Consider the following 12,500-nt stretch of genomic DNA (forward strand, 5'->3'; position numbering starts at 1 on the left):
ACGGTCCTGAGGAGAGGTCATGGGCGGACCGAGAGGACATACTGGACCCATCTCTCCTCAACGACTTCCACCAGGCTCATCCAGACCGCCCCGCTCCCAGAGGCCGCGGTCGTCCTCGCCGTCAATCTCGTGGGGGGGGTAATGTCAGGAAACACCTGCCTCACCAGCCGAATCAGCCTCCTACACCCGCTCACAATCACCTGATTACTGATCACGGACACCTGCACCCCCTTACCACACCACTCAAATACTCACTCACCTCATTCCCTCATCGGCTGGTCTCAAGGTTGCAAGCTATTCTGTCCTGGTTCCTCGTCTTCCAGTCTGCCTGTTCCCCTCGGAATCCTCAGTTCTCGGCCGAAGGATCGGAGTGCTGACCCAGATAAGACTGTGTTTTGCTTCCCTTACTGCCTAAGTTGAACTCTTTTTGGTTGGAAGCCTCTCTTAAGTTCCTGTAATTAAACTCTCTGCCTAACGTTATCCTGCCTGTCTGCCTCTTTGTCCCGGTTGTGACACCTAATGCCGACGCGAAATGTTTACAAACATTATAATAAACACTGTAAACATAGCTAGGCTATTTTAGTTCCCCTCACTCCACAACAAAGCCTTTCAATTAACAGTATTTAGAAAATAACAAGAATTAAAAATATAAGAAGCTATAGCAATATAAACGACATGCCTAAACAAATTCATTTAGGCTAAAACGAAACTGAAACCAACGTTGGGTCTCTCATTCGACACAAAATCAAATGTTTCCGTATTCGCGATGTATTTGAATGTCAAATCATTATTTATTATGTAGCCTACTTCACTCGCATTCCAATATCCACGTAAAACAAAATGTTCTGCATAACATTGCAGGCGTTACAGTGATAACACTTAACGGCACAGATTTTACTACATATTTAAACTGAGCAGTGTGGTTTTTTTTTCCCCATGTGTTTGACTGACTGTATTTTATTATGATAATGAACAGGCTGCGTTGTCAAGGTAGCAACTGTGTGCACGCATGCGGAGCCTAAAGAAAAATAGGATTTCTGCCATCTGGTTTCCTTTCGCGCAGCACAAAAATGAACCGAAACTCTGCATACTAGGCTTGTTGCAGTTTTTCTTTAATTTTCTTAATTTATTATTTAAGTAAAGATATATTTCTCATATAGGTCTATTTATTCATTTTATATTTATATATATATAGCCTAGCTTTATGTTTTTCTCCGCTCGCAGAAGTGCTGCAGGTGCATGATGTGACATGATGACCATGTTCTGTTGTTTGCTGCTTTTTGCGCATGTAAAATTAATCCCCGGGAAACAAATGTTAGTATTTTTAATGGGTCACAGACACTTATCCTTTCTAATTTAATTCAATTCTGATTTAAAATAATCTTGTCGGTTAACGGTTAATAATCGGTTAATGAGCGTCGGTTGTCGGTTAGGAAAAATAACCGAAATTAACATCCCTACTTGTCACCTGTTACTTTTCTCACCGCTGGTCAGTATAGACCAATTACAGTCATTTTTGATTGCCAGATAAGACTTTTCAGGGGGGGATATTTAAAATGAACAGATTCAAATTATTAAACATTTTAGAGTACAAAATGTACAATAAGACAAGAAACGCCCAGAGGTTTGAATGTGAACATGAGTGTTGCTCCTCATTAACCTCCATTAATAATACACTACAGCACCGGCTCCAGGCTCCAGGCTGACTACACACAGAGTGCTGTTTCTGAGTTTTACTGTTTGCAGTACCGCTGTTCTCTATCATTAAAAAGCCATTAATAAATCAAGAAAGTTCAGGCTCCAGACTGACTCTCACACACACACACACCTGAGCAGCATTCAAAATCCATTAAGTGAGTTATCACACAGGGAGTGGAGGCTCATTCAAGCCTTGTTCTGTGTTCATGACATGAGTTCATTTAGGTGAGTGCAAACACACTCAGACCTCTCTGAGCACCACACTGTAAACCAAAGAAAGATGGGAAAACCATCACAGAAGTCGTCACTGTCTTCATTGTTCCTTACTTTGCAGTTTCTGCAAAATATACACTATTGTTTGAAAGGTTTCTTTACAGAAATTATGACTTTTATTCAGCAAGTATGCATTAAATTGGTAAAAAGTGACAGTAAATATATTTATAATGTTACAAGAGAAGTATAATTTTTAAATAAATGCAGTTCTTTCGAACTTTCTAGTTATTAAGGAATCTTGAAAATATGTATTACGGTTTCCACAAAAATATTAAGCAGCACAACTGTTTTCAACATTAATAATAATAATAAATGTTTCTTGAGCAGCAAATCAGCATATTAGAATGCTTTCTGAAAGATCATGTGACACTGAAGACTGGACACTACTACTACTACTACTAGTAATAATAATAATAATAATAAATGTTATTATTTAAATGTTATAAATGTTTTTAAATATTATTTTTATTATATTAATTATTTTATTAAATTAAAAGATTACAAACATTACTGTTGTAATATTTCTTTGTAAAGTAAATTGTAATAGTAATAAAATATCAGTAAAATAAGTTTACTATTAGTATTACTAAATTAAAAAATATAACTATTGTAATATATCTTATTATAAATAGGGTTGGGCCGATAGACGATGCCATCGTCCATCGCCAATGGCTGATAGACATCACGATGTTGAGCCGGCCCCCCATTCCCCCGCATCCCAATACCGTGTTCGGAAAGAAAATGACGTGTAGGCGGAACCCCTAAAGGGAATAAATACAAGATGGGAGGAAAATATATATTTCAATATTTTTCCTCGCAGTTATATAATTGGGTAATTATACTACATATATATTTCGGCATCAGGGAGCCTCTATTATACCTGCCATTGAAACTGGCATCGTGCTTTTGAATGCACGATTGCTTTTAGTTTCACTTTCACTTTCGAGATTCGCGATCGCACGTACTCCGTTTATACTATGGAGCGGCAGTACTTCCCACACATTTTACAAGATTATATGTTTGTCAGTGGTACTGAGGATCTGCAAATCATTCGCCATCGTCCTCAGTCATCTCTCCTTACTCTGTTTATGTGGTAAGTTAAATTTGATGTACTGTAATGTAACAGACAACCGTTACACCGTGTCTACACCGGATGCGACAGTTGTCGAGTCGCGCCGCACCGTGCCACATCAGCTAAAGTCTGGCTACACTGGATGCGACAAACTCCAAAGCGACCATTGAAAATCATTTGAAATTTGTGTCAGCACGTCATAAATAGAACGCAGCAGGAGTTTACTGTTGGGGATTTGTTGAGTCGCACCACATCCAGTGTAGACAGTATCACTGATTATAATGAGATCTATAGACTGATCTATATATAATAAATCTCTATTATAGATCAGTGGTTCTATAGTATTTTGAAAGAGAAAGGAAAACTTGAAATCGCATCATATGACCCCTTTAACCACAAAACCACTACTACTACTACTACTAGTAATAATAATAATAATAATAAATGTTATTATTTAAATGTTATAAATGTTTTTAAATATTATTTTTATTATATTAATTATTTTATTAAATTAAAAGATTACAAACATTACTGTTGTAATATTTCTTTGTAAAGTAAATTGTAATAGTAATAAAATATCAGTAAAATAAGTTTACTATTAGTATTACTAAATTAAAAAATATAACTATTGTAATATATCTTATTATAAATAGGGTTGGGCCGATAGACGATGCCATCGTCCATCGCCAATGGCTGATAGACATCACGATGTTGAGCCGGCCCCCCATTCCCCCGCATCCCAATACCGTGTTCGGAAAGAAAATGACGTGTAGGCGGAACCCCTAAAGGGAATAAATACAAGATGGGAGGAAAATATATATTTCAATATTTTTCCTCGCAGTTATATAATTGGGTAATTATACTACATATATATTTCGGCATCAGGGAGCCGCTATTATACCTGCCATTGAAACTGGCATCGTGCTTTTGAATGCACGATTGCTTTTAGTTTCACTTTCACTTTCGAGATTCGCGATCGCATGTACTCCGTTTATACTATGGAGCGGCAGTACTTCCCACACATTTTACAAGATTATATGTTTGTCAGTGGTACTGAGGATCTGCAAATCATTCGCCATCGTCCTCAGTCATCTCTCCTTACTCTGTTTATGTGGTAAGTTAAATTTGATGTACTGTAATGTAACAGACAACCGTTACACCGTGTCTACACCGGATGCGACAGTTGTCGAGTCGCGCCGCACCGTGCCACATCAGCTAAAGTCTGGCTACACTGGATGCGACAAACTCCAAAGCGACCATTGAAAATCATTTGAAATTTGTGTCAGCACGTCATAAATAGAACGCAGCAGGAGTTTACTGTTGGGGATTTGTTGAGTCGCACCACATCCAGTGTAGACAGTATCACTGATTATAATGAGATCTATAGACTGATCTATATATAATAAATCTCTATTATAGATCAGTGGTTCTATAGTATTTTGTCGCGCAGCACCACTCGTGGCCGGTGTAGACACGGTGTTAGGAATCGTGTTTTCCCTTATAAGGATTCACGCTTCGGGCACACCCCCTAACTCTTCCCTCAAACCCCTCCTCCCGCACACCCCCGCCGATGTCATCGTCCATCGCGATGTTTCACTGTAGACATCGTCCCATGCCAATTTTGTAGACATCGCCCAACCCTAATTATAAGTATAAGAATTTATTAGTAGTAGTAGTAATAATATTTATTAATAATAATCATAGCAATCATTTCACTTTGTCGCACAACAGTAAAATTACAATAAAATTAATTGCTGTCTTAATTTCTTAATTTTCAAACAATCTTATTTTTGGTGGAAAACTGCACGGAGTCCTTAAAGCATCAGTTTAAGTATCAGTTTATAAGCACTTATCGCTACTAGTTTTTAAAGATTGCTGGCACAAATTGTGTTCCCAAATACACATTAAAGACTCAAACTCACAGAATGTGTGAAGCAGCATTTACTATGAACCGAGCCACTCTGAAACACTGAAAACACCAGATCACAAGTTTGCGTGTAAAAGAACACAGTGTCGTGCTTCACTCTAAAACATGCAACACATGCATTAATTTAATTAAATCACAGCCATATTGCAATTTGTGTTTCATTTCAAATAATTGTGCAGCCCTATTGGTTTATATACTCCACAAGCGGCAGACCCGCATCCAATCCGACACAAACATATATGCTGACACTCAGAGTCGACATGTATGAGCTGGCATGGCGGCAGTGAGTGTGATGGAGAGGCTGAGATGCTGTGGACTGCAAATAAACTCTGACAGAGACACAGCAGTCTCCGCTTCACTCGCTGGACAGCGGATGAGTTCACTGTGCGCCTGGGTGTCGGGAGACAGGTCTGGACCGTGTCTGAAGGTTATTATGGGATGGGAAATGATGGAAATGGCTGATGATGGAACCTTCACTCTCTCTTTATCGCTCAGGAGACAAGAGAAAGCATTGAGTGAATATGAGTGTACACACAAGCCAACACAAAACGGATAGGAACATCAATCTCTTTACCATCTTAGATTTAATAAATGATATAGATTTAATAAATTATCATTTTACTTACATTACAATATAAAATGTATTATAATTTATTTTAAAATTATTTAAACATAAATATTATATTTGATTAAATACTATATTATTATTGATTTCATTATCAATATTTCATATTTTTATTCTGATTTACTAAATATATTTATGTATTATATTTATTAAATTGTATTATTTAAAGGCACAATATGTAAGATTTTTTTATTAAAATAGCCAAAAATGATTTGTGTACTTACTTGTGTACTTACATTATCCTGAATGTTTAAATCCAGAAAAATAAGCAATTTTAACTAGTGGCACGGAGTGTGTCTATAGTGTCATTGTGTCGCCTGCCAATGACGTCATAACCCCTCGATTTCCGGTTTTGTTTTGTAGAAAACATGGAAACACCAAAGATGCTTTTAATATGTTATGCATTTTATTAAACAGGTGACGACCGGACAGAGTAGCATTATAACAGAACTTTCAAATGTATCTAGTATGATAAAACAGCGCTGCTTTACCCCACATACGCACGACCGGAAGGAGCAGAAGCGGTCGACTGTGGCATAATAAAAGCTCCGCTGCTTGCCAGCGGCCTCGTTACGCTGCGACGGCTTTCAACCACACCCTGCTTCATACTATGACACTAATAAATCTTTAATACATTAGCTCATCCATGAACATGATTTCTGCCCGAGTCGGATTGCATCGGCTGTGGGGATGAAGACCACAACTCCCATGATTCCACACTCTGTGATGCTGTCATCAAACTACACCTTTGTTTTTTAATACGCACCCTCTAGTGGCGAAAACTTACATATTGTGCCTTTAAATAATTTTAAATTAATTTACATTTTATCACTGAATCATTTATTAAATAATATGATTAAATATATCATTTAATAAACATCACAACCGCACTTTAAGCAAACACAAGAAGTTTGTTAAGTTTGAAATCGTTAAACAGAAGATACACTAAAATAAATAGGACAAATGTGTGAACTTAAAGCAGCACTATGTAACTTTTGGCGCTCTAGCAGTTAATAAACAGAAATGCACACATCCCGTGGAAGAACATTCCAACCAGAGCTACTTCTCTAAGTTATGTCTATGGCGATTCACACAGGTATGTGTTACTCCGCAGCGGTGACGACCCGACCAGGCTACAATAGTCCAAATATAAGTACTTATTATAAGTGTAGTAGTGATTCGGAATAAGACAAAAACGCGGTTTGGAAGATGAATTCATGATGTACTCGCTCATTATATACATTTTGCAAATTTTGAACACAGAAAAAGTTACATAGTGCTGCTTTAAGGAGAACTGACTTCCTATATATCCAGTAAAAACTAGAAGACATTGAGCAAAGTCTTATGTTAGTTATGTCTGAATGCAGTGACTTTTAGACAGTGTCCAAGTACTTTTTGATGCTTCTGTACATGTGTCCTTTGGTACACCAAATTTGGTTTATACTGCAAAGGGCCAACAGCAAAATAACATTTATTACAGCAAATACAAAATTACTTTACTTCACTATGCAATTAAACCCATTTCCAGAAGGCAAAGTCATTGATTATTAAAATAACGAAAAATAAAGTCTGGCTAGAAAACACAAAGTCAAACAGGTGTGAGAAAGAAAGTCTGTTGTATAGATTAAACACTGAGTGATTTCAAAGCTGGACCTCCAACTGTGTGTAAAACCAGGCTTATAGCACACTACCAAACAAGAAACACACACAGCAACACCTGGCTGACCATTTGCCACACCATCACTACCACCAAACACGACGTACCATATAGCACATATACTGTACATACTAACAAAGAAATACAGATTTAATAAGTTGTAATTAAATGACATTGCATCAGATAAATATCATTAAATTATAATTATTTATGTTTAACTAATAATATTTATAATTGATCAACAAATTACTTTTTTTTTTATCTAGTTTAGTCAAATATATTATTGTAAATCATTTGTATATTCTACTTTATGATTTAATTTCATTATATTATAATACAAATATAAAAAAAACAAATTTAAACAAATTGTATTGAATATTTATATTACATTATATTTTAGACTATATTATACATTTTTATATTACATTTTATTATTCATAATATAGTTTTATTTACATCTATCACTAAATAAATATCTCTCAATCCCACTTCAAGCAAAAACATTTCATGAAAAGTAGTTTGTTAGGTTTGAAACTTTGAGACATTGAGCAAAAATGAAGAAAAGTGAAGTTAGTGAAGAGAAAAATGGCCTATAAAATCTCTTTAATCATACTCGTTTCTCCTAGATGGGGCTGTAACCATCATAGTGACTGATTTGTAAACTTTTACTTTTGTTCTTCTCCCCAATCTAGCATATTTGCTTGCCTCCAGATACCAATGAGACTAAATGGAGAGCAAATGGAGACTTTCATTTAAGTAAATGACACCAGTAATTTCATCTGTTTTCAATAAAGTCCCAAAAGAGATCTTAATAATGTGCTCAATCATACCAAGACACAACAGTCTGCCATCAAGTCAACAGAGATCTCAATATGAACTCATTTTTCTCATCAAATGCACAATGATCTGCTTCTAACGTTTATTTTATAGCTCTATACTGACTGTATGTCAACCACTGATAAAGTGAAACATAACTGAGAACACAATTAAAGTATCCTGAGCTATACAACAGAATGTGAATGTGTGCGGCAATCCGTAGAGACCAGCTGTATTACAGATCCTGCATTAGACACACACAGAACTACAGTCAGTAAATGTTCTGAAGGTTGACACTCACCCAAGTTCTCCTCCACGAGTCCCAGAAGCCCAATGACCAGCACACAGACCCAACGCAAGCAAGTCCTCAAGAGATCCATCTTCTGTGTGCGCAACTCCAGCGAGCGAGTGAATCCCTCAGCTGTCTGCTCAGCACACACTCTTGAGTTGTGTGTGTATGTGTGTCCTCTACAGAATGTGAGAAACTGCACACCCCACAGCAGCCTCAATCACAGCTTCACACCGACTGCCCAGTGAGAGAGAGACAGAGAGACAGAGACAGAGAGAGAGAGGGGAGGGGATTATTCACAGTCTTACACACAGTAGCCTCAGTGTAGTTGGGCCAAACCCCACCCCCACTTTGAGACCACGCCCCCATATTTTCACCTCACCCCCCTGTTGCCTTCTTTTTACCAAACACACCGGCTGAATGCAATACAAGCATACTGTTTCCAGCTTACTGTGCACTGCTGCATACATATCATCACAGAAATTAATTATTAAAAATAAATAATTATATTAGGAAATACACTATATAATTTATTTATTCTACAATATTTTATTAATAAGTATAATAACAAATTACTATAAAAAAAAAAATATATATATATATATATATATATATTTTTTTTTTTATAGTAATTTGTTATTATACTTATTAATAAAATATTGTAGAATAAATAAATTATATAGTGTATTTCCTAATATAATTATTTATTTTTAATAATTAATTTCTGTGATGATATGTATGCAGCAGTGCACAGTAAGCTGGAAACAGTATGCTTGTATTGCATTCAGCCGGTGTGTTTGGTAAAAAGAAGGCAACAGGGGGGTGAGGTGAAAATATGGGGGCGTGGTCTCAAAGTGGGGGTGGGGTTTGGCCCAACTACACTGAGGCTACTGTGTGTAAGACTGTGAATAATCCCCTCCCCTCTCTCTCTCTGTCTCTGTCTCTCTGTCTCTCTCTCACTGGGCAGTCGGTGTGAAGCTGTGATTGAGGCTGCTGTGGGGTGTGCAGTTTCTCACATTCTGTAGAGGACACACATACACACACAACTCAAGAGTGTGTGCTGAGCAGACAGCTGAGGGATTCACTCGCTCGCTGGAGTTGCGCACACAGAAGATGGATCTCTTGAGGACTTGCTTGCGTTGGGTCTGTGTGCTGGTCATTGGGCTTCTGGGACTCGTGGAGGAGAACTTGGGTGAGTGTCAACCTTCAGAACATTTACCGACTGCAGTTCTGTGTGTGTCTAATGCAGGATCTGTAATGCAGCTGGTCTCTGCTCTACGGATCGCCGCACACATTCACATTCACTCAGATGTTGCTGTTGTATAGCTCAGGATATTTTAATTGACTTCTCAGTTAAGTTTCATCTAAGTGTCATGGTGTTTCTTCTAAAATGTCTTTATCAATAGTTGACAAAGTTAGTATGTCAACTATAAAATGAATGTTGAAAGCAGATAATTTGGGTGCATTTGATGAGAAATGCTTGAGTTCATATTGAGATCTCTGAAAGTTGAGGGCAGACTGTGGTGTCTTGGTATGATTGAGCACATTATTAAGATCTCTTTTGGGACTTTATTGAAAACAGATGAAATTACTGGTGTCATTTACTTAAATGAAAGTCTCCATTTGCTCTCCATTTAGTCTCATTGGTATCTGGAGGCAAGCAAATATGCTAGATTGGGGAGAACAAATGTAAAAGTTTATGAATCAGTCATTGACATCTATGATAGTTACAGCCCCGTCTAGGAGAAACGAGTTTTTATCCTCACTAACTTCACTTTTCTTCATTTTTGCTCAACGTCTCAAAGTTTCAAACCTAACAAACTACTTTTCATGAAATGTTTTTGCTTAAAGCGGGATTGAGATATATTTATTTAGTGATAAAGGTAAATTAAGTATTATATTATGAATAATTAAATTTAATATATTAATAATGTAGTCTGAAATAATGTAAATATTCAATAAAATATAATATTTGTCTAAATAATATTTGTTTATTTTCTATTTTTTATATTAGTATTCATAATGTAATTAAATTAAAACATTAAAGAAGAATATATATATATTATTTACAGTAATATATTTTATTAATGTCTTAAAAATGAGTTAAAACAAGAGATGTAAAAAATCCTGATATAGATGACAGGTCAAGTTAAGTACATTGCATTGTGGGATAAAATATTCCAGTCTAATTTATACTGCACATTCCTGCAAATTTCATCCAGGTTTTCCAAGTATACAGATATATATATATTATTATTATTTTTTTTTTTTTTTACTTTTGGCTTAATTTGGCTTAAAATGTCTTAAAAATGAGTTAAAACAAGAGATGTAAAAAATCCTGTTATAGATGACAGGTCAAGTTAAGTACATTGCATTGTGGGATAAAATATTCCAGTCTAATTTATACTGCACATTCCTGCAAATTTCATCCAGGTTTTCCAAGTATACAGATAGTTTACATACCAGGGTTTTTATATTTAACACAATTAAATTTACTGAAATAAAATAAATGTAAAAAAAAAAAAGATTAAAAAACAAACATAATAAAAATATCATCTAGTTGCCAATGTAACATTTATCACGTATTAAAATAACACATGAAAAACAAATAAAAGCTAATAAACAAATAAAAAGAAATAAAACCTAATTCAAAATATTAATATCTGTCTAAGTATGAAAATACTATTGGCAAAATCTGGCACAGTTTACATAGATTTTTATGTATTTGTATTGTCACTGATTAAATAAATAAATAAATAGATGATATTAAAATAACACTACTGCATACTGTGCATACTACAAAAATAGTATGAGTATAAGATAGTTTGATCTTTCAAACAGCCACTCTTTCATGCATGTTTGATTGACAGTGCAATGAAAAAAAAGCATAATTCATTACATTTAAAACCAAAAGAAAATAAAAAGAAAATCACATTTGTTGATATTTTTAGCAAAAAACACATGGTAACATAATTCATACTACAACAACATTGTTGTACAGTATCATAGTTACCACAGTTATTGCCACTACTATAAAAATGCAGAAGGGGCTGTGCAGATCAGAACATCCCAAACACTTCAAGAAAAGAAAGAGAGCTAACTAAAACGAATAAACAAGCAAACAAGAGAAAGAGAGGTCAACTGAGGCTTCTGGATAACCAATCAACCAGTAAATCTGTGAAACACACACACACACCTCTCCCAAACATAACGAGCAGTGGTGGAGGTCACCTTTAAGCTTTGACCTTTGACTCTTCTTCCAATTTGTACTAGGTTGACCTTTAACCCATATCAAACTCAGTCCAAATGAAGCTGGAGCAAAACAAAACCTTTTAAAGTAAAGACAAAAACACACATGCTTTGTTCCCACCTACACAGGCCACATACTCACTGCTGTTAAATACGGTTGTCACTCCTTCTCTAAACACTTGACCCTATTCTGTACACAGAGGTCTCATATTTACTTAAGCGACAACCAAACTTAATCCTAAAACATTTAGATTGTGAAAACACTGTAAGAAATTTTTTTCGCACTTGGACTTGTCTTAGAATTGTCTTGTTTTCCAGTACAAATATCGAAACATCCTTAAATCAAGATACAGTACATGAATTCTTAAAACTTATGTCTTTAAAGCTTCTCAAAATTAAATTTACACTTAAAACAAGAACAAATATCTACAGATGGGGACAGAAAAGACAGAAAATAGACATCAACATAATTCAAATGGAAAACAAGATTTGTTTTTTTTTCTTAAGCCATTTTTGGCAGATATTGTTCTTAAGCAAAACAAACGTTCAATTATTTTTGATAAAATTCTTATAAACTGAGAAAAGTTAGTTATTAAGTCTGTGTATCTGCATGATTTTAGATATTTCTACTCACTGTAAAAATGATTGCTGCGATTAGTTAATATCATGACTTAAAATTCAACATTAGAATAAGTAATAACTAAGTCTGTTGCTCACTGGCTCTGAATACACACACAGACAAACCATGGGTCACAGGAGGAGTGGGATGTTGATCAGTAGGTTACTGGCTTGGGATGAGCGTCATCACGCGTCTCAACCAATGAGAGCATATGGGGAGGGCCTAAGACTGCACCAGCGCTCATATGTAATGCTCACAACTTCATAAGTTGGAAA

The 12,500-nt window shown here is 35.6% G+C and overlaps 1 protein-coding gene across 2 annotated transcripts in view; it reads right to left on the bottom strand.

Annotated features, from left to right (window-relative positions):
* bmpr1ba (bone morphogenetic protein receptor, type IBa) overlaps positions 1-12,500 on the bottom strand; it is an 81,332-nt gene that overhangs the window by 29,485 nt on the left and 39,347 nt on the right. For both annotated transcript variants that reach the window (XM_016284639.1, XM_016284638.1), the window contains one exon: positions 8,370-8,594. In XM_016284639.1, the coding sequence (XP_016140125.1) occupies positions 8,370-8,448 (79 nt within the window). In that variant the 5' untranslated portion in view covers positions 8,449-8,594. The remainder of the gene's footprint in view (positions 1-8,369; positions 8,595-12,500) is intronic.

This window comes from Sinocyclocheilus grahami, unplaced genomic scaffold (assembly GCF_001515645.1).
Source record: "Sinocyclocheilus grahami isolate Dianchi unplaced genomic scaffold, SAMN03320097.WGS_v1.1 scaffold186.1, whole genome shotgun sequence".
Taxonomy (NCBI): Eukaryota; Metazoa; Chordata; class Actinopteri; order Cypriniformes; family Cyprinidae; genus Sinocyclocheilus; species Sinocyclocheilus grahami.